General features: G+C 34.8%; 1 protein-coding gene across 1 annotated transcript in view; it reads right to left on the bottom strand.

The window, feature by feature from the left end:
* The window catches only part of LRP1B (LDL receptor related protein 1B), a 2,196,232-nt gene that overhangs the window by 923,232 nt on the left and 1,248,638 nt on the right, over positions 1-24,362 (bottom strand). The window contains exons 12-15 of the mRNA XM_060411151.1: positions 22,483-22,663; positions 15,584-15,803; positions 14,049-14,238; positions 6,734-6,856 (exon numbers count right to left, since the gene is read on the bottom strand). Coding sequence (XP_060267134.1) covers positions 6,734-6,856; positions 14,049-14,238; positions 15,584-15,803; positions 22,483-22,663 — 714 coding nt within the window. The remainder of the gene's footprint in view (positions 1-6,733; positions 6,857-14,048; positions 14,239-15,583; positions 15,804-22,482; positions 22,664-24,362) is intronic.

Genomic DNA, 24,362 nt, shown 5'->3' with positions numbered 1-24,362 from the left:
AAACAGGAATAATTTCTACACTCATTTTAAACACAGTTTCATATATATGTGGGTAGTCAGTTATTTTTAAATGATATTTGCTCATATACAGTTGGCACTTTTCAAAAACAGATTACAAAGGTTACATTTTCATTTTTCATAATAGGTTAAGGATAATTGCTTGAAAAACAGTAGAGCTTACTTCCTGAGATAATTTAACTTTTGTATTTACTGCTTCTGATAATGATTTATATCAATGTCATTAATACATATGAGTAATCACTTATAACAGCAGTTAGGTACCATTTATATCTATAATGACACATATTAAACATATATGAATATTTTTGACATTTAAAAGTTCGTCTATAATTCTTCTAAGCCTTATAATTTGTTGGACAGGCATTTCTTCTTAGTGTTTCTACATGTCTTGTGTCAGCTTCTTTCTGGACTATTTTTTCAAGGATGTTTAAATAGCTAACAGCCTTGGAAGATACAAATGGTGCTTCCTTTTAGGACAGAGAGTAGGTTTGCTCCTTAACCAAGATAACATCTCCCTGCAAAGCAAAGGTTGGGTAGATTTTCCAGCAGACTTTTAAGCCCAAGAGTTTTTCAACTATGGTATAAACACATTCCGTGTGCTACCTCTACCTGGCCTCTCTGGGCCTCATCTTCATATGACACGGAGGTGGGATGGAGCAAGGAGAATCAAAGTGAATGTGCAACTTAGTGACCTGCTTTGATGAATAAAATCCTTTGTGCCTGATCCAGGAATTGCATGCCTTCTGTCTAAATCTATGAAACTCTGGTGGGTTAACATGTTAGTTGGCAACGTGGGTAAACTTTCAGACTCTTCATAATCATAAAGATTTTTTTTAAGATGTTGAGTTCTAATTTCTGATATCTCCCAGGGCATTTGGCATCGTTAATGTATTCAGCCCTAACCCACATATTTCAGATGTAATCAATAGTTATATCACAAGAAATCATGTTTATCAAGGCTGACTAGGTTTGTTCAGGACATAATGATAAAAGACAGGTCATCTTTGAGCCCACAATGCCCATTAGCACATTAAAATCTAATGTGATAGATGATAATATGGATAAGATAGCAATTTAGACATTCCAAAATGTGGTCTTTTTCTTAGCATTCACCTATCTGTGGAACTGGGTAGCAATATTATCTACCAAATAACCCAAACTGATGGCCAGGCAATCTACCAAATCTTGCAAGAATCAACAAGATGATGAAGCAAGTACATCTAGCATCAATGAAGAGAGTGAATAGCTTCCACTTAAAAATAAGATCATTATTCTGTACACCTTGCAGAAACTTCTACAAAGGCATTATTTTATAAGTAATGTTCACATAGCTTGTGTTTTCACAAGATTTTTGACTATATGAAGGACAATGTCACATATTACAGAACAAAAAAATGCCTAGACTAGAACCAGGTACAGAAGAAATGTTCAAAAATACTTGTTGCTTGACTTCCTGGAATTAACAGAGGCTGATAATTCTACACTACAGCCATTATTGCAGTGAGATATTCTATCTCTGGAGATTGAATAAATACTTTAAAACTTCAATAATTACATTACAACTTCAACTGGCTCAGCAATTAATGTTCTATCAACCAAGAACATGAACAGAGTTAGTTTAAAGGGGGAAAAAAAAAAGATACGTAACTAGAAAGAAAGAGTGATAAAGTTCTCCCCATAACCAAAAACATATAGGAAAACTCCACCATCCATGCCACTTTGTTCCAAGGCTTAATGCGATGGAACCCACGTTGCACTTGAGTATTTAGGCACAACCATGAATTACTTTCAGCATCTTAACAGACAGTATGCTTATAATCTTAGCTTCAGAGTTGTACTTGAATTTGAACACTGATTCAAAACCTATAATTCTACTGTCAGGGTCACTTCTAGTAAAAATATTATAACATTATCTCATGAGTAAGAAAACTGACAAAGTAAGAAACAATCCTATAATTTAGGCTTGAAAATAAAATGACATGAATCATGACATGCCTGGCAAGGGACTGCCAGTTTTCACACATCCTATGGTTCCTGCTGTTAGAGCAGTGGAATTAGAAGGTCTCTGCATGACCCATCAATAAACTGCAAGGGAAATACGCACTCCAGAATTAACTCTTTTCTTTGGTAAAAACTGGTGGAATGATTGATCATGTTAATGTCCAGAAAATAAAGAAGTAAATGAAGAAAGCTTACTAATAAACTTTTAATTATTTTAGTTTTAAATCATATATTTAGACTTCAGTTCAGTGTTTGAATTTAATATATATGGTCCTGACCTTGGTTTAATAAGCTTTGGTGCCCAAGAATAAGATTCTATGTTCCTAATTTTGCTTTTCTTCTCTTCAACCCCATCGTGGTAATCTATTCTAAACTAGCTCTTATCTCCTCTCTCAATTGATGTTTTGCTGTTGACTAGTCAAACTTCAGAGAAGGCGATGGCACCCCACTCCAGTACTCTTGCCTGGAAAATCCCATGCACTTAGGAGCTTGGTAGGCTGCAGTCCATGGGGTCGCCAAGAGTTGGACATGACTGAGCAACTTCACTTTCACTTTTCACTTTGATGCATTGGAGAAGGAAATGGCAACCCACTCCAGTGTTCTTGCCTGGAGAATCCCAGGGACGGGGGAGCCTGGTGGGCTGCCTTCTATGGGGTCACCCAGAGTCGGACATGACTGAAGCGACTTAGCAGCAGCATACCAAACTTATGATTACTTAGTAATAAAACCATTAGTCTAAAATAAAAAATATAGTACAATTTCCCAATTGTTCCTGTATGTTTCACATTAGGATATGTTTATTTGCTTAACAGATTTTTTTTTTTTTTTTTTTGCATTTTGGGAGTACACCATTTCTATTACTTGATTTGAATAGGGGAAGAGAAAAACCTAAAAGAAAAGTTGAAGTTGTAGTTTGCTGAATGACTCTGTGTAAGCTTGCCCATATAGGAAGGCAGTGTGAAAAATGCTGCTATGGTTTTTGAATTTTCTCCTTTAGATCATAGCAGGATGACCTTTCATTAGATGGAGTGGTCTTCTGAGCAGCCAACCTAAGTGGTACATAATCTTCTGTGAGTTCCTATGCACAGGAGACCATAAATATTCATCTGGATGAGGCTTCTAAACTTTTTACTGCCTTAAACTTTTTACTACACATTAGATTGCATATATCCTAGAACATAAGGCTTGTCACAGCTGAACAGATAAATGGCTGAGCCATAGCAGAGCACTGTTTCTGACAGAGGAATATATCTGGTGTTCCAGAAGGTGGAGAAGGTCACAGAGTACCACTGATATATAATTGTGCAGTGCTATCCTTCGATGACCAATATTTTGGTCAATGTTTAAGTTGATCTCTTGGGTAAGGCATATTGGAAAATTCTGTTCTTTTTCTTTTTTTTTTCCAGGCCACAAAAGAGGCATTTAAATAATTACTGTGCTATTGTCTCAATACTCTAGACCAAATTATTATGCTATTTTGAAAAAAAAAATCGTGACTCTCATTTTTTAGGAGCTTATCTTACTTTCTTGGTATTACTCATGTTCTCATTTATTAATTTTCTATGTTGTGATTTTCCCTACAACGTCATCAAGATAAATTTAAAAGAAATAAACTTACTTGATCAGTAATCGACTGGTTTTACATATGCTTCTACAGGGCAGTAAGTTCCCCGTTACACACTTTACCGTCTGAGCCATTTTGCCAAAACCCAACTACACTACGCCAGGTCTCATTTCTAATGTGAGAAGATTTGACCATGACACAGGAGGTTCACAAAAATGAAGAGCCCAGCCTACTCTCATTCTTAATTCCGTCCAGGCATGGCATTAGAATGCATCCTTAATCAACCATGTAGCATACCAATATTTTTCTGTTGGGTGAATGCCTCCTCTGGCACTGCTTTCTGGCACAAGTTCATTGAGAAACAACCATTGGTGTCTAATTCTGGCCTGACCATCTGCCAATGGGTTTTTGTTCATTTGATGTCAGTTCAGTGAGGATGACTAGAACCAGGAAGATCATATCTCAGAGACTGCAACATGTATTTTTTGTTTTGCTACAGATTTATATTTAAAGCTGGTTAAAATGTTATTCCAGTTGAATAACAAGTCTGTAATCTGGCCTAAACTAAGTCAGAAGCCCAGAGACATGAACATTAAAGAGAGGCTAGTGACACACTGAAACTTGTTTTGCCTTACAGTCTGCAACCATGAACTCCATGTATTCATGTCCTTTTGAACTTTAATTTCCTCATCTGCAAACTAAGGCTAAATTATCTTTATAAAAATTTTGCTACTAAATGAATAGAAACTGGAATAATTTATATAAATATACTTTAAGTTTTTTGCAATAAATTAGTTACTGTAATATTTCTCTTAATTTTCCATTACATTAGAAAAGAATCTAGATAAGTTTCATGCATTTGAAAAATCTAGTAAAATTTTAAACTTCCAATGCAATAACAAATTCTCAAATAAATACTCACCTGCTTTCATCATTTAACATTGTTTAGTGTAACATCTCTAGATAAAAATACTAATTCTATCCCCTTTAATTGAATTGGGGTTACCTCATCCATGAATTATAAATATTAAAATACACCAATAGTCTCACAGAAATCTCCTTTAACTTTCACCATATGTATAGTCATATATAAACTAGCATATCAAATCTCTTAACATCAGCTAAATTACCAACATTATGCATAGTATTTCCTTACAAGCAAAAGTCACCTAATTTTTATTTATATGGAGATAACCCAGTGATAAATCTTTCATATATCAATATCAATATAGGTATAGATATGCTAACACATAAGGAATCCATAATTTTTAATGGGGCATAAGAATAAAGGAAATAGGAAAGCAAATAATACATCACATTATAATTTACAATTAACATTAAAGAGCTAATTAGAAAATGTAAAGCTTAAAAAGTCATCTAGTTATTAGTACCTGATGTATACCCTTTCCTTCCAATTACCCACGATGAAAACAAAGATGAAAAATATACATTCTTAAGTTACTGAGAAATCAGCCTCTTGATCATTTTATTGACACTATCTTTACTGAATTTTGACTTTTCTGCAAGACCAAGAAGATGAGATTTAATATTCAATGAGAAGCCTAAGTTATTCCACTTGAAATTGAACAAGCTTATCTATCTTTAGGCAGAATGAAACTCCCTTTGTTCCTCCAGTACTGACAGTAAGGTCTGTGGCGACCATAAAAAGGAGACAGCGCAGTGCTACTTTTCATCTTTGAGAGGAATTCTCAGGATAGAGCAAAGGCAGGAATGGACCTGGTGAAGGTTCACAAAGGTTACTGTCTTTGTATGTATGTGCCTCTGTGTGTGTGTGCATTTCATCTGTTCTAATGGCAAAGTCATCCAGCTAGAGTAGCAAAGAATCTCATTTTGTACCAGAAAAATAATCTTAAAAGGATCTATGCTAGAAATCAAACTGAGAAATATACACATGAATCATACCATTTATCCCAATAACTAAGATAAGATTTAATCTACCAGGCAACTGGACAGACTTTCTGCTGTTCAGAGCAATATTTAATACCTGTCTGTTCCCAAACTACAGGTCTTGGTAGATCTCTTCTCTTCTGATGTAAGAAAACAACAACCAAATGGAAATTATTTAATAATATCACTGAACAAATGGAGGGATACCATCTGATGAATCAAAGGCAGTACACCTTACAGAACTATTTCCTACAGGTAGTGTCTTATATAGGCAATTTTTAAAATTCTATTAATAATGGGGGAAAAAACCTTGCCCATGTTAAATTCATATTTGTATTCTGAGGTATATTAGATCAAAATATTCTCTAGTTATAAAGAACGTTTCTAGGATTTTGAAGACAAATTTTGTTTGGTCATTAAGTAGCAAGTATAATAAAGAAGATTTCAACTAACCTGCAACATCTTATTTCTTTTAAATAAAAATGTTGATTTCTAAAGCTATATCTATTCATAATGCCATTATTGAACAATAAACTACTAGGGCATTTTGATGTGGATCCTTATAACTATGTATCATAGAAGTTATTATTATTTCTATTACTGATAATAATCATAGGTAATAGTTGTTGGATTCTTATACTGGATGATACACATTGAAATGCCCTAGTAGTTTATTGTTCAATAATGACATTATAGACAGATTTTTCATTTATATGCAGTTACAGTTACTGATGGTGAGGTTCCTTAACAATTTCAAGAAATATCTTCTTCTGTGGCATATAATTATTTTTAAATTTTACTAAGCTAGATGCTTCCCTGGTAGCTCAGCTGGTAGAGAATCCGCCTGCAATACAGGAGACCCTGGTCTGATTCCTGGAGGAGGGCATGGCAACCCACTCCAGTATTCTTGCCTGGAGAATCCCCATGAACAGAAGAGCCTGGTGGGCTGCAGTCCCTGGGGTTGCAAAGAGTCAGATACAACTGAGCGACTGAGCAAAGCACAACACAGCACAAGACAGATGCAGCAGTGCCAGGATACTCAGTTAAACTGCATTATCATTATTCATGTGTATATTAGACACTAATTCCTTCAATTATTCATAGTTTAAAAAGAATTATACCTAAGTTATTATCTGAATTTCTCTTTCCAAGTTTGATTTTAATTCCTTTGGTTTCATCTGCTATTATTTGTCAAAAAGACACAAAGAAACCATGAGTGTAACATGAAAAGATTCTTACATATGCAATTGGTCCCATTTTCATCTAAAAGTTGATTATCAGCACAGGCACATACTCGGCCTCCTGGGATGGCCAAGCACAGTGTGCTACAGCCTCCGTTATTGACTCGGCACATATTGTCACCTGCAAGAAGAGTGAAGAAAGTACGTCAGAGAACTCTTGATTCCATACAAAGTTAACCAGTTGGGGTTCATGTTCTTTTTAGGAGATGTTTTGCAGGCATACAAATGTACACACATATATACCATGGACACATTCAAGTAATCAGGATTCCTGCTGAATGATAAATGAAATCTAAAAAGGCTTGAAAATATATGATGCACTGGTACATAAAAGGAATTTACATGTTGCTTGGAAGATATTGGGGTCTGTGTGCAGACAGGCAACAGAAGAGAAAAAGACAGAGTGGACTAAATGGTGTCTGTCCAGGATAGATTCCTAGAAGAGGCCTTGTATATGCAAGCTTGAGTTATTCAGAAAGTAGTCTACAGACAGGCATTATGGATGTGCTTTGAATTCCAAATAAACAGAAAGGGTTTCCCTGGGGGCTCAGATGGTAAAGAATCACCTGCAATGAAGAAGACCCAGGTTCAGTCCCTGGGTTGGGAAGATCCCCTGGAGAAAGGGAATGGCAATCCACTCCAGTATTCTTGCCTGGGAAATCCCATGGAAAGGGAAGCCTGGTAGCCTACAGTCCATGAGGTCAAAAAGAGTCGGACACAACTGAGCGACCAACACCAAACAGAAGGCAAACACTGGGGAGATGGGAGGGACTTTCCTTCCTCTTTTGCAAGGAAGACACTGGCATGTCAGTGCATTGAGGAAACAAGGAATGCAGGCTGGCTGTGAAGGCTTAAAAATGAGCAGCCTCACTGGCATCGGGAGAATGTACAGTACACAAGGGTAAAGTGTTGTCCCGGGGAGGAAACAGCTGAGGCACTGAAGAGACATTTGATTGCTAGCAATAAAGCAGGCTCGAAGGGAAATTCATAATGGTATTATTTATGAACATTTGTGAGATACCCTTGGAGACTCAGATAAAACTGAGATAAATTTTTGAAGAGGCTGGAGAATCTGTTCCATAAATATGCACATCAAAGTAAAATTTAGGTTGTCATCATTTTGACGCTATTCATTCCCACAAGCTGGAAAGGTGAGGAAGAAAGTCTCTTTTCTGAGATACACATGAGTAGACCAGCAGCCCAACTGGCAGTGTAAATAACAGGATCATTTTACACTATGTATACACCTTGCATTTTCCAAGGTATCAATAAACAACATTTCAATTACATCAGAATATTTTACTCAAACATTCAAAATCAAGAGTTTTAATTACTGGGAGACATATAGTCAATAATATGATGATTAAAACTGTATTGGCAGTTAAAGTTCAAGTGCCAAAAATGTGACAAAAGTGACATTTTACCTTGGCCATTGTACTTTGGGCTTCAGGGGTTAGATGTGAAGAGCATTAATAAATGAGCTAAACTTGAAATATTGCTATATGCAATAAATATTTAACTCACTCCCATAGATTATCATTGTGTCCTCAGATCAGAAAAAAAATTAAAGTATGTAATTTTATTTCTCATTATTCTGAGAAGTAAATTCAATTTACAATGTTTATAAAAATTAAATATATATATCTATACATTTATATATTTTTTAAAAGCTAAGGAAATTAAGTACAGTTCAAGTTTTTTTTAACAGGGCATAAAGAACATTTTTAAGCAACTTCCAAATTTAGTCATATTTATTCCAAGACAATGGAGTAAACATATAATACTTCATAGGATGCTTAGGTGTTCTACCTATATTATGCACATTTTGTACAGGATTAAACTACATAGTGAATATTTTAGCAACATAAAGAATCTGGAAAATGAGAATTAACTCAAAATATTTTAAGAAGTATATGAATAATTTACAGCAGTAAGAAAAGAAGAAAGTACTAAATGCAATATTAGGCTATATTTTCCTACCAAAAATATATGCTGAAAGTCATACTCCTTAATTCAATAGCATGATTCATACTTACTATTGCCATTGAATATAAAATTTAAGTATTTAGAAATAAATTACTATATTCAAGATTTAAAGTAGATTCATTGTCCGTGAGTACAGTATATTAAAAGAGAGAAATTTTTATTTGTACTGTCATGATACAAATTCCAAATCTAAATTAATTTGAATAATTCTGTATCTTATTAGAACTGGTTAGAATGTTTTTACTTTAGTTATATCCCAATGTTGTTTTTAATTTATCACTTAAACATACTCCAGATAGGATTTATATAATAGTCTTTACTGAAATGTTAATACCTTGCAAAAGTAGTCATATAAAAATATTTTATTGAAAACATGACTGACTACAAAGAGCAGTAAAATCTTTACACATAAATATCAAAAAAGTGTTCATTAACATATTGATAGCTTTCATTTTGAATATCTATAATTCATCATTCCCAGGATTAGTTACCTTACATACACTGTCATTTTAATTTAAGTTTATAATACAATTATAAAAATAGGTTTCATCTCATTGTGCGTGAAACTACTGAAGATCTAAAGAAGTAAATGACTTCTCCAATATTTAGAAAAAATATATAAATAATAATTATAAAAGTAAGGATTTAGAGCACAAATTATTATTTATTTTCAGGTAATAATACTAATATTCATATTATTTCTTTTTTCATATATTTTCCAAATGAATAGAAATAAGAATTTATATTAATCTAAAATTTATGCTCTTATACTCCAACTTGTTTATATATGACAAAATAAAATTAGATCAATAAGGGTCATAAAAATAACTGAAAACAACAAACTAAAATTCTAGATTAAGTCATTTAGGAAGTACTTTAAAAAAAATGAAATATGCAAGGAAAACAAATGACGAACAGTTTTTTAAATGAAGTTTAAGGTAAGATCTGTCTGGACCAAAAACATTGCCTTTTTTCCTCAATCTAATAATTAGGAGAAGTAGGAATCTTCTGCCCCTTACAGTGTCTGCCACAGACTGTGTAAGTGAATGAATGAAACTTCTAGTTAGCAAGTTGAATGACAGTAACAGTTACTTGTGTGTGTAGAAACAAGGTACAAGTATGTGGACAGATATGTTTGACAGACATAACTATCAAATAACACATATGGTATCTCGTTTCTATGTGAGAAAGAATATACATAATCTCTGCTACAAAATTTGCATTTTAAAGCAGACTAAAGATATATTTTTAAAGCTGTATATGATATACTAGTGCTTTGTAGTCTAAGATTGTTGAATCCTCAATTCTATAAATGTGTAGTCCAGGGACTCTTTATATTAAAAAAAATAATTGAATAAAAAATTAATAATTATAAAATGACAATTATTTTAAAAAAACACATGTCCCTTTCCCATATCTAAAAATACAGTAGCTATATAATTTTCATTAATTAAAATGGCTACATAAATGAATCACATAAAACTCTTTTGTGGTCAGATAAACTTGAATTTGTACACTGGCTCCTTGTTTTCTGAGGAGAATGGCTACATCTACCAGACTCTTGGATTTCTCATATGCATAATATAAATGAATAGGACTTATATTAAATGTCTTCTGTGAGATTTAAATAAGAATATTTAGCCCACTTACTGGTAGTTATAATCACAGATAATTATTAGTTAGTAAATTTCACAACTCCATCATGGAACACACCCTTGTCACGGTGAAGAGTATTGACCACTCCTCAGATAATTACTAGAGCCAGCAGGTTTTCAGAAGTAGAGAGAGGGGAATATCAATTCTGGACTCATTTTTAGTGCCTTTAGGATTTGAAACTTCTTAGTCAAGAAGCACCAGTTAGAACTAGACATGGAATAATTGAGTGGTTCAAAATTGAGAAAGGAGTATGACAAGGTTACATACTGTCAGCTGATATTTAACTGATATTCAGAGCAGTACACCACGGAAAATGCCCAGCTAGATGAATCACAAGTTGGAATCAAGATTTCTGGGAGAAATATCAACAACCTCAGATAGGCAAATGATACCTTTCTAATGGCAGAAAGCAAAGAGGAACTAATGAGCCTCTTGATGAGGGTGAAAGAGGAGAGTAAACAATTTGGCTTAAAACTCAACATTCAAAAAACTAAATCATGGCATCTAGTCCCATCTGTGACTGAAGCCATGAAATTAAAAGACACTTACTCCTTAGAAGGAAAGCTATGTCTAACCTAGATAGCATATTAAAAAGCAGAGACATTACTTTGCCAACAAAGGTCCATCTAGTCAAGGCTATGGTTTTTCCAGTGGTCATGTATGGATGTGAGAGTTGGAATATAAAGAAAGCTGAGCGCCAAAGAATTGATGCTTTTGAACTGTGATATTGGAGAAGACTCTTGAGAGTCCCTTGGAGTCCATCCTAAAGGAGATCAGTCCTAATCGTTCATTGGAAGGACTGATGTTGAAGCTGAAACTCAAATACTTTGGCCACCTGATGCAAAGAGCTGACTCATTTGAAAAGACCCTGATGCTGGGAAAGATTGAGGGCAGGAGGAGAAGGGGATGACAGAGGATGAGATGGTTGGATGGCATCACCGACTCAATGGACATGCATTTGGGTAAACTCTGGGAGTGGGTGATAGATGGTGAAGCCTGGTGTCCATGGGGTCGCAAAGAGTCAGACACGACTGAATGACTGAACTAAACTGAACTTTACGGCAAACAGAAGGGGAAAAAGTGGAAGTGGTAACAGATTTTAGTTTCTTGGCCTCCAAAATCATTCTGGACAGTGACTGTAGCCATGAAAGTAAAGATAGTCAAAGCTATACTTTTTCCAGTAGTCATGTATGTATGTGAGAGCGGAACCATAAAGAAGACTGAGCGCTGAAGAATGGATGGTTTCAAATTTTGATGTTGGAGAAGACTACTGAGCTTCCCTTGGACTGCAAGGAGGTCAAATCAGTCAATCCTAAAGGAAATCAACCCTGAATATTCTTTGGAAGGATTGTTGCTGAAGGAAATGGAACCTATTTCAATATTCTTGCCTGGAAAATTCCATGGACAGAAGAGCTTGGTGGGCTACAACAGTCTAACAGTCTAAACTGTTAGAAATAATCAAATGCGACTTAATGACTAAACAACAACAAATTTCATATATTTATCATAGAAGCTGATCTATTACTTTTAATTTGATATGGGAAATTATTCATCAACATTTTTAAGAATATTGTCCTTATGTAATGATGTCATTCTCTATGCAGGAAATATAAGTGCACTTCTGAAACTAGATAATAAAAAGCTAAAAAAGTGTTTGCTGCTAAGTCACTTCAGCCGTGTCCGACTCTGCAACCCCATAGATGGCAGCCCGCCAGGCTCCCCCATCCCTGGGATTCTCCAGGCAAGAACACTGGAGTGGGTTGCCATTTCCCTCTCCAATGCATGAAAGTGAAAAGTGAAAGTGAAGTCGCTCAGTCATGTCCAACCCTCAGTGACCCCATGGACTGCAGCCTTCCAGGCTCCTCCGTCCATGGGATTTTCCAGGCAAGAGTACTGGAGTGGGGTGCCATTGCCTATACTTACTATGAATTAGTTTAGGAGAGGGTTATAAAATTGTTCTAGATAGCTAATGTAAATGAAAATGAAAGAAAGCTTTTCAATTAAATAAGAAGAAACAATTTGATATTATAAAAACATTTTGACCATAAGCCCCTAAAAATTACTTACAAATTAATTCCTAAATGTAACTTTCTGTTTAGTATGACTATATATCTATCGTTCTGAAATTAACTGGCATATTACCAACAACAATTGAAATTAGATAACCTACTTTGAACCTAAATGTTCTTTTTGTCAAGAGTTTGATGAGAGTTTTTCCTGATTACTAATTTTCTAACACCAAGTCTAAGAGTTTGGTTATGGCATTGATAGCATTCCTAAATATTTTTCATGGTATTCCTGTGGTTGTGTGTGTGTGTGATATTAGCTATCATCTATGTATTTATATGCATGTACTCATAGGCATATATATGAATAATATATATAAATATACTCTATACTATAAATATAAGCTTTTTTTTCTTTTATATAAGCTATATGGAACAATTTTATAACTCTCTCTTTAAATACCTCATAGTATATACAGTCATATACTGTAGAAAAACAAGGTACAAAGCTATATAAGATCAGCTTATTTTCTTCCACGAAGAATTAATGATATGTACGACTTGGTTTTCTACTCAATTACAAGTTTGCTTTCAACAAAGTCTGTCAAGAGCATTTAATCAAAATTTATATGCCACTGATTATTATGTTTCTAAATATTTATTAATATTTAACATTCAAAGATGCAAAGATAAATCCCACAAAAAGAAAAATGTAACATGATAACATGTTTGCATTTGAATACCAGAGAGCATTTTGTTTCATAATCTGACCACTTTAATCAATGTAGAAAAAGGTAGCTAACATTTAGGTTCAAAGTAGGTTATCTAATTTCAATGTCTATTGACCAAAAAAGATGTTGACCAGGCATCATTTCCACATTCTATTGTCTGCTCTGGATAGAAAACTCAAAGTATTGATTATTTCTCCTAAGTTAATGAAAAATAATCAATCTGGCTGAACACATATTCTCAATAAGACAACACCCTGAGTCATTGAGCAAATTCCCACTGGCTTATATTTTACATATGGTAATGTATATGTTTAAACATTACTCTGTTACCTAAATTCAGAGTAATTCTGTTTGTGGATAGCCTAATAAATATTAATAACTCATGCAGATTAAAAAATATAAAAATTTTATCTGATTTAATAAGACATGAATATCAGAGTAGATTATTTCACTTTCATAACATCTATAATAATTTAATATACCTCAAATGTATATGAATTGATCAGATAATATACTAACATATTTTTAAAAATACTATTATCCTTATATTATACATATATATATTTTAACATTTTTCCATAATGTTGCTTCCACACTGAAAGTTTTTCCACTTCTCACAATACTGACTCTGAAAATACTGAGGATTTTTACTTTAAATAACAGCCTTTTCCAGTAGAAATGACATGAAAAAGGAAGTATCTGGAAAAAACCTTGAACTTCACTCTAATAGAATTCCCAGAGTTATTCACTCAGAATATTTTGAACAATAAATAATACATTTTTATGGTAACAAAAGCTAAGATTTGATTGACTTCGGAATGACTAGACACCTTTTATCATAAAACTTTAGCAACACTGTCAAACTCTTTATGCAACCTCTGTGAAGTACTATTATATGTAAAACTCAGATGTAGTTTTATATGGTTTTTAATACCTTGTTGCTTTCGTGGATCATAAATCTGAAGCCCAAACAGGGGTGGTCTTTCACGCCTCAGTAATGTTACCTCATTAGTTATCAAATCTAGTTGAAAAATGGAACCATTCATATAATCAGTCCAGAACACATAATTCCCATGATGCGACAGTCCAAAAGGATGGTTCAACTCTTTCCCACTGTAAACAATCTGTAAAATATAAACACATTGTGAAAAATCAGAAATGACCTCTAGAAACATAACCAAATATTTAGAGAGAATACTCAAATAAGTAGAACAATGATCTAACTAAAAACTTTTCTCTCAGTATATCTGAAAAGTGAATTTCACAATGTGAGCATATTTTCCTGTTTTTAGGACATGTTATTTGAAGGAGACCATTTACATTGCATCCATTTCAATTCTCTCATACACAAAATTATACATATGGTCAAGAAATACAAACAATAAAAGAACTTTGTCTGATACTCTTCCCTATCTCTTTTTCTTATGACGTTTCAATAAGATATTCTGGGATAGAAATTGATCTGAGTAATTAGTGGCATTATATATCTTGCAATATTGCTCACCCAATAGCCAAAGTATACAATACGGTCTTATAACACTGGGAGTGGATGGAATGTATTGATTTAATACTTCTTAAGTCTGTAACATTAGGTTAAATGCAAATCAGTCTTACTTACTTATTTAAATATTTACTTATTTAAAGCATTGTTAGAGTTAACCAAGGATTGAAATAGTCTTAACTGATTAATGCACTACATTTCTCAAACAGAGTCTTTAGTAGATAGGCTTGGTCAATTGTGCAAATACCCTTTCAAAAAAAAGAAGGAAGTATATTGTTAAAGGAAACATTTTGGTAATTTCTCATATTCCATCTTCTTACTGTTTAACTAAATATTGAAGCCATTCATAAGGCTATATGTGCTGAGGTGACTGACTATAGGAGAGAATATAGAGGTGATATTTTTCCAATGTTGCCTCTCTCAGACAGTCAATGGCATCGTCAATTTCACAGAATTATTTCAAAATCATTTTGCAATGATTCTACCAAACGAGGTAAGAAGATGTTGATATTTATTCACATACATGGGCTTGAAATTCATTCTACTCTTGTATTTCAATTCCAATGTTACAAAGTTCTTTATCTGAGTAAGTGAATTATAATAATTTTGTCAAAATACTTAGGTTAAATTTCAGCTCCAAACACTTGAAGATATTTGAACCAAATTGAGTTGGTTTGCCCTAGCAAACATCAATACTGTAGAAATGCCATTTTCAAACAGCTCTGATATCCTAAGAGATTCTTTTAGAAATCCCACAAATCCTGGCATACCACAGTGAGCTGGGCCCGGTCTCCCGGAGGCAAGTGCCAGCTGCACTGCTTAATGCTCAGCCTCCTTCAGCCACCCCACAGAGACTACTGGCAGCTACCTCAGAGGGGTAAAAATAAACTTGAAAGTATTTTTAACACAACACAACAGGGCTCTGCGAAAGAAGCCTGTGGGTTAAAACAGCAGCATTTGTCTTTTACCTTCCTGTGAGTTCCATTCAAAAACACTTTCTCAATATGATCATAATAGGCATCACACCAGTATAACGTGTGGGTGTGAAAGTCCAGAGTTAAACCGTTTGGCCACAGCATCTTTGAAGTCACAAAAATCTGCCGATTGAAGCCATCCATCCAGGCCTTCTCGATCCTTCCCACGCTGTCATCTATTTCATCTTCCTCCCAGTCTGTCCAATACATCCAGCTAAAACAAAAACCAGAGTGCATGTGTGTTATTTCAATCAGCCGCCAGTATAGTGGGATGCTACCTCAGGTTTGACAGCTCCACAGAAATTGATTACATCCTGATTTTTTCTCCTGTCTAAATGCTTATCTTCCCAAAGGGGGAAGTAGCTATGAAATACTCAGGGAAGTTAAGATTGGTGCAGTGGGTTGGGATGGGGGATGGGGGAGGCGTAAATGGGAGGGGACACACACATACACATATAGTTGTGACTGATTCCTGTTGTTGTTGTAAGGCCCAACACCACTGTAAAGCAACCATCCTTCAATTAAAAATTAAACAAAAATTGTGAAGTAAAGCCAGTCCAAGTAGACACATTTCAGAAAACCCACAACCCCTACTATTATACTTACTAGACTTGTTTATTCATTAACCTATCAGTAAGTGCCAAATATTGATTCCTTTTTTTTTGGTGTTGATACCAAGATTGTGAAATGATTCTTGAGGCATTGCTATTTTTAAATGTCCACTTATAAAACATATAATCAATTATATGATTAAATAGTAGATTGACTGGCATGAGAATGATAGCACAGTTAATGACCTACTCCAGACATTATTTAAGCCCAGATAAATTATTATTATTTTTTTTTTAAGACAAGCAGTTGGATTGTCTTAGTTCTAAAGGGCACAGGCATACTGGGTTTGTTTGGCCAGGTCTAATTTGTCTTCCTGATGCAAATTATCTATGCTTTATTGCTGCTTATCATTACCCCCCAAACCCACAGAAGATGATTGAGCTGCACATAAGTTTAATAACAGCAGGTTGACTGACCTTGAGAGTTTGAGCTTTAATTTCTATCTCAAACAAAAGCATCTGCCTTTAAAAACAAATCTTTTGTGCAAGCTATAACAGTGGGAGAAGGGGTTTTGAGCTAATGTTCCAACTGCCTCATGAATAAGGTTAAAACCCTCCACATGTGTTGTATTCTTGGGGGTCGTGTGAAAGTTCCTGAGTTACTAATTAAAGTGTAGAGTTTAATTCTGTCATCTTATATACAACTTTATAAAGCTTCAAAGCTTTTCTAAGCTGCTAACCTTGGAAGTGCCCTTATTAAATACCTTTGCCTCTCACATGTTCTGGATTTTAAAGAATTTCTGAGGTAATTTCAGACAAATCTGTGTTCATGACTAAAAATCTTACTGTGATCAAAGCAAGCAGACTGGGGACAGCTAAGGATATAACACACCATCCACTTGTTTATGTCAATTAAACTCTTTTTAAATTCTCTTAACAATTTATAATTATGCTGATATTCCTTTTTAGACCTGAGGAAATATATTTAGCTTGGTGACTTTAGCAAGTCAAAATACATTCTAATCATAGAAAAAAACATGGCATTATGCTTAGCTTGTATCAAGCCTGTTGAAGTGGCTTTATTACTGGGACAAATTAGGAATAAACAGAAGATTCATTTGCTCTAATCCAGTACTAGTTAGGTAAAACTACTTGACTTCAACTATATAAATCAACTATGTAAAAGAAGTAGAAAACTTTTTCCTCTCTATTGATATCTTTCATGAAATTTTAAACAGTTAATCATAACCCAAATCACACATATATGAGTGTGCAAACATACACATAAACACACACACACACACAAGATAATTCTCGATAGCCTGGTGGTGGTGGTTTAGTCGCTAAGTCGTGTCTGATTCTTGTGACCCCATGAATTGTAGCCTGCTAGGCTCCTCAGTCCATGAAGATTTTCTAGGCAAGATCACTGGATTGGGTAGCCATTTCCTTCTCTGACCCAGGGAGCAAACCCTTTTCTCTTGCATGGCAGGTGGATTCTTTACTTACTGACCTATGAGGGAAGCCTAACATATTTTATATTGAATTACTATTTGAAAAACAGAGTTGTTCGTGATACAATCCATTACCTGACGTTAGTTTTAATCAAACAAAATATAAGAAAAACAAAACTTAAATAAGTGACGCCTATCTGACAAAAATGGGTCCTCCCCGCTGGCTCAAGGGTAAAAGAATTCACCAGCAATGCAGGAGATGCAGGAAACGTGGGTTTGATGGCTGGCTCAGGAAGATCCCCTGAAGAAGGAGTGACAACCCACTCCAGTATTCTTGCCTGGAGAATCCGTGGACTGAGGGGCATTGCAGGCTACAGTCTATAGGGTCACAAAGAGTCAGACATGACTGAAGCGACTTGAGCGCACACACACTCAACACATCTGACAGAAACTAGATATGTGATCATTACCTCCCCATTTCATTATCTGATTAAAAGTTATATTGTGAAGCCATAGAATCATTATCAAAGATGATCGTTCAAAAACACACAAAATAGAAAAACCTATAAAATAAACCATGCCCCTCCTCCAGGGGATCTTCCCAACCCAGGGATCAAACCCAGGTCTCCCACATCACAGGTGGATTCTTTACTGTCTGAGCCACCAGGGAAGCCCATAAAATAAGCAGGAGCTAATAAATATTTTTATAGGTGGGACTTGGGGTATCCCTCAAGTAAAAATTAGGTTAAGCTGTCCTTTCTTATTACAAGAAAGAATACACCTCTATTTTTCAAGACCTGGTCAAATGCAATTTCTTAATGAAGTCTATCCCTAGCTTTTCTCTCAAAATTAGCCCTTTTTTTTCTGTTTCCCAGTGACAGTTCTCATCTTATAGAATTTATAGCATTTATACCTTGTATTGATTTTGATGGTGTTGCATGTCTGATAATTCTATTTTAAAAAATTCATATTTATACTCTAAAACATTAAACTTGGTTTTGTTGATATTAATCATGTCTCCAACTTAAATTGTATTATCTGATGATCAATCTCCCAAAATTTTAAATCTATAAGATTTTCAGTCATGGAATTAAAATAAATTTTACTGTTTTAAAACTTGATTGCGTTGATGAGATAATATCTAGCTTTCAACTAGAGGATGTGGTACTCTTACTTAAGACAGGGTTATGCAAAATCCTGACTGGAGGGATATATGAATTGTTTTCATTTATCTTTTCTTGGAGACAATGTTTTGAGAAATCAGAATTGGAGTTATAAGTTTCTAAGTTATTTGTGTTATGAAATGTGAAATGTTTGGAAGAGGGGGAGTTAATCTGGAGCTATCACCTTGAGGAACAGTCCATCATAATTAATTCCTCCCATTTTGACAACTGTTGAGCCCTGCCAATCCTATTCTTTCACTGTCTCCTGTCTAAATTCTCACGTTTCTATTGCTATTACAAATGCTACCATCTGTCTTTCATCACTTTTCAAAGGGAACTCCCCATGGGTTGTTTCTCATAGAGCTGTCATATGCCTTTCACTTGTCTTCCTAAATCATGAATTGAAAAAAAAATGTGATTTTTATCCTCAAAACCTTCTAATTATTTTGTTGTCAGCAAAATAAGTTAAAGCTTTTAATTACAACATTGAAGATTTCTGCATAGTTCTAATCTCACCTTCTGCTATATTCCTTCGCATGTCCCTGGTTCTAGCCTTAACGAACTCATCTCACCTCAAAATCACCACTAACTCCCCCTGCTTCCAAACAAGTACTCATATTGCCCCTCAGAGTACAGTGACTAACCTATGACCCCAAACTCTAAGCTCTTGAGGAAATTCATTTGGAAATCCTACCCATCCTCTAAAGTTCAATTCTGAACTTTAAAACTTCAAAAATCTTTTAAAATCTCAGTAAATTTCCAGAGTATGCATTTAATTCTATTTGAATTTATAGACAAATTGTGTGCTGTGTGTGTGTGTGTTTCTGGGGCGGGGCTGTGTGTGTGTGTGTTTACACCAAGCACACTGCTTTATAACATCCTTGAAGACATTTATCACCTTACTGATTTCTATTTATCTATACAGTAGTTACTTAATAATGTATTTTATTAAACAAATAAATGAATGAATCCTTTACTAATTCTATAATTGGTTCAGAAGCTTTTGATAAGAACATAGTTCTGAACAGAGTAATTTTTTTAACAGGCTATTATGGCAGAGAATATCTGTGATGCTTTCTTGTGTACCACTGTAAAAGGTATTATGGTAGAAAAAATATGACTAAATCAGCTTTCTTCTGAAAATGTTTTGCTTAAAATTATATTATGCTATTTAAAATAGAGCTTTTCAAACTTAAATCACATCTTCATAAAAAAAAAAAACTTATATTAGGGTCAAGCAATTATTTGGATACAAATTCAGATGGTCCTATTTCTACTTGTCTTCCAATCCATTCGCCACAGAATAGTAAGAGTAGTTTGCTTTTTAAATATAAATTGATGATATCACAACTCTGTTTTACACTTGCACTGAAGAACAAAGTTCTCATCATGGTACACAAGGCCCTAATTTCTTTACGATTGTATCTTCAGTCACTTTCCCAGTTGCCATCTACAACCAGCCCCACTGTCTTCATTGCAGTTCCTCTAACCACTGAAAATCTTCAACTGTACTATTTTCTTCATCTGAACTCTTTCCTCATGGCTTGTTCCTTCTCTAAACAAAGTTTCAACTTAAATAATGGCACCGTAAAGAAGCTTTTCAGCAAACGTATTGAAACAGTTTTCTGTTAGTCTCCTTCACCTTAACATGCTTATTTGACTCCATTTCTTGGTCTCTAGTGAAGTGAAAGTCATTCAGTCGTGTCTGATTCTTTGCGACCCCATGGACTATACAGTCCATGGAATTCTCCAGGCCAGAATACTGGAGTGGGTAGCCTTTCCCTTCTCCAGAGGATCTTCCCAACCCGGGGATCAAACCCCGGTCTCCTGCATTGCAGGGGGATTCTTTACCGGCTGAGCCACAGGGGAAGCCCTTGGTCTCTAGAAATTACATTAATTGTCCATTTGGTGCTTACTTACCATTGCAGCTCCCCATTCGCTAGTTTGCAGATAACACAGAATGCTTCATGAGGGCTAAGCCTATGCCTGTTTTGTTACCTACTGTAGTTCTAGAGCAGCACTCTGAGCGTAGTATATTTTTACAGGAAAAATGTGTGTATACACGTATACACATGTGTATACACATATACATACATAGATATATCCGTGCTCGTGTCTGTTTTTAGGTTGGTGTGTGATAGCAGTATTCTATTTAAAAATCTGTCTGACGGGAGAAGTAGAAGACTCACTCTTTGCTGCATTAGAGGCAAACATAGGATTAGCTGGCAGAGAGGATCTACAAGGATGCGGAAATTGACTTAATGAAAAGAAAAAATGTCATATCAGATTTGTCCCTAAATGTTTTGAATCACGTGTTTACATGCTCTAGGTTTCAAATCTAAACTGGACGCTTGCCTCTTAGGAAAGTTTAAAATGGATTCCTGATTCTGAAGAAAGAGATAGGACTAGGGACATGAATTTCCTTCCAAATCATCTGGTTCCATAACCTCCGCTCAGTGTCATTTCCCTGAGTACCTGAAAAAGCCTTTAATTCTATTGGAAAATATTTTCCTCTAACATAATACTGAGAAAGAAGATTTTGTTTTAAGATATATTTGAAACATCTTGCCTCAAGGAAATTTCAAAAATGTGGAATAAATACTTTCTTTTAATGTTAGGATTGCCTCAGTTTAAGGTCAGAGAGATGACTTGCTTTAAGAGTTGGGGAACAAAATAGAAATTTAAAGAATCCACACATAAAACCACTGAAATTACTTTATAATTATGCCTTACAAAAATCAGTGAGTTCACCTGCTGCTTAGGTCAGCCTAGAAAGAAGCACCCTGATTGTATCTGGAGCTATTCCCAACACAATTTTAGGAACAGAAATGTGGTGATCTCAAATTACAAGTGAGTCATGTGCTTCCTAGTCAATTATTTTTTGTATATATATGATACAGTATAAAAAATAAATTTTGTGATCCTATTCTGAAACACTGAAATACAAGCTATGAAGGGGATAAAAACCACAGACAAAAACTGAACATGTAAAATATGCATACAACTCATTTCATTCTGAGATTCTATTAGGAATTTTCACTTTTTTTCAATATTTTCATACATACAGTATTATTTTAAAATGATGTCACTATGTGAAAACTGGTTATATCTAAAATTACATGATTCCCAATCTAGACTAATCAAGAGTATTGCAGTAAAGTGGTTTTGAATAAAGTCTTAGTTTAAATATTTATACAGTTTCTTAATAATCAAAAACGTTTGGCAGATTTGTTACCAATTTCTCTGCAAAAGAAGAACAAGAACAGCAACTAATTCAGAGGATGATTATAGGGGATCATGGACAGAGCACAGTAACCTATTTAATACAATGCCTGATCCTTAGTAAATGAACAATAACAAAAAGTTGCTATTTTCTGAATACATTAAATTTCAATAATCTTTAATTAAAAGTTAAATCAATTGATTTGTTGGTTTGAATTATTTATCTTGGTGCCAGTCCATCTAAAATGGAGAATGATGGTGCTTGTCTGAATAAATCAAGTAAATGTATTCTTTATACAAATAATCTATATCAGTTCAATGTATTTTGGTAAGTTTACTTAGCATATTCTGTAGGAGAGGAAATCATTAAATGAGTAACTTTTCTTAATCAGGTCACTGATATGTGAATGCACATTTGGAATAAAACTTACTTCTTTTAGGTATGCAAAAATCAAATTTATCTAGCATCATTTTCTTTTATATAAAGCTAATCAAACATCTCATACCCGCTGACAGGATCCACCACAATCCCTCTGGGGTGGGACATTTCTCCCTCTAAGAGAGTCTTCCGACTCTGAGAAGCCTTTTCTAGCCTGGCCACATTAATGGTCTTCCTATGGCCATCGTTTGTCCAGTACAGGTTATTTCCTATCCAGTCCACAGCAATGCCCTCCACATTATCCAGATCTGCAAAAAACAAAAACAAAAAAGGAACAGATTTTATATTAGTGTTCACTACTTATGTTCTACTTAATAAAAAGTTTAATTATAAAATGAATATATTCTGATCCGTAAATTCTTTTAGAGTCAGACTTTTGCCAATATCATCCTATAGAACAGATTTCACTTTTGTTTTGAACATCATATTATGTGAATGACAGGCCCTTTCTTGAGATATTTTAATTGAAACAGTGATCTGCCAAAAAAATAGGAAAATAGATGATGAGAGATAAGAGGGTGAAAATGAGTCTTCAGAATAAAAATATAGTTTTATAGCCTGTTCAGAAGTAAAATGTCAGGTAGCATGATCAAACAGCGTGTTCAAAAGTAAGCAGGTTTAAACATGTAATATACAATGTGAATAACCAAAACAATGCAAATGCCTTTTTGCCAAGAGATGAAGAGGTTCAGTGGAAGAACATCTCTGAAAGCCCAGAAAAGGTTGTCTCCATGGAACTACAGGAAGAGTGAACTCAAAGAAAAGAAGTGTTAAAATATTTCTGTATATCCCAGACTTATTTTGAAAAAGGACAGCATCACTGGCTCCTATAAGAGACAAGCACTGATAATTTAAAGGAATACTCTAAACATACAATCATATGAACTCCTCTAATTCAAATCTTTATAAAAAGGTAAACTCTGATGCTTATAAATGAAGGTTGACAGTCTATTATCACATAATAGCAGTAGAATAGATCCCCAATGTAGAGATTTTTATAACTACTCTTTTTCTATGGTCTTTTCCTCACTTCCAAATTATACATATCATAAATATAACTCTGTTCCTCTGGCAGAAAAAATTACCATGAACTCCTCCTCTTCTTTAAAACCCAAGAAACCATTGTCTCTTTTCCTTCTGGTGTGAGATAAAGAACTGGCACTTACTGGACACAACAGGTAGGAGTTTATCAGAGACAGAGATGAGCATTCACACACTCCTAGGAAATCTACATGACCATTCAGTTCAGTTGCTCAGTCATATATGACTCTTTGTGACCCCATGGACTGCAGCACACCAGGCTTCCCTGTCCATCACCGACTCCCGGATCTTACTCAAACTCAAGTCCATCGAGTAGGTGACGCCATCCAACCATCTCATCTTCTGTCCTCCCATTCTCTTCCTGCCTTCAATCTTCCGCAGCATCAGGGTCTTTTCAAATAAGTCAGCTCTTCATATCAGGTGTTCAAAGTATTGGAATTTCATCTTCAGCATCAGTCCTTCCAATGAATATTCAGGACTGATTTCCTTTAGGATGGACTGGTTGGATCTCCTTGCAGTCCAAGGGACTCTCAAGAATCTTCTCCAACACCACAGTTCAAAAGCATCAATGCTTCAGCACTCAGCTGTCTTTATAGTCCAGCTCACACATCCATACCTGACTACTGGAAAACCATAGTCTTTACTAGATGGACCTTTGTTGGCAAAGTAATGTCTCTGCTTCTTAATATGCTGTCTAGGTTAGTCATAACTTTCCTTCCAAGGAGCAAGCATCTTTTAATTTCATGGCCACAATCACCCACTTGACTTTGCATTCCAGAATGTCTGGCTCTAGGTTGGTGATCACACCTTCAGGATTATTTGGGTCATGAAGATCTTTTTTGTATAGTTCTTCTGTGTATTCTTGCCACCTCTTCTTAATATCTTTTGCTTCTCTTAGATCCATAC

This window comes from Ovis aries, chromosome 2, assembly GCF_016772045.2.
Source record: "Ovis aries strain OAR_USU_Benz2616 breed Rambouillet chromosome 2, ARS-UI_Ramb_v3.0, whole genome shotgun sequence".
Classification (NCBI taxonomy): Eukaryota; Metazoa; Chordata; class Mammalia; order Artiodactyla; family Bovidae; genus Ovis; species Ovis aries.
Note: the sequence above shows the minus strand (reverse complement) of the source record. Positions and strands in the feature narration are given on the sequence as shown.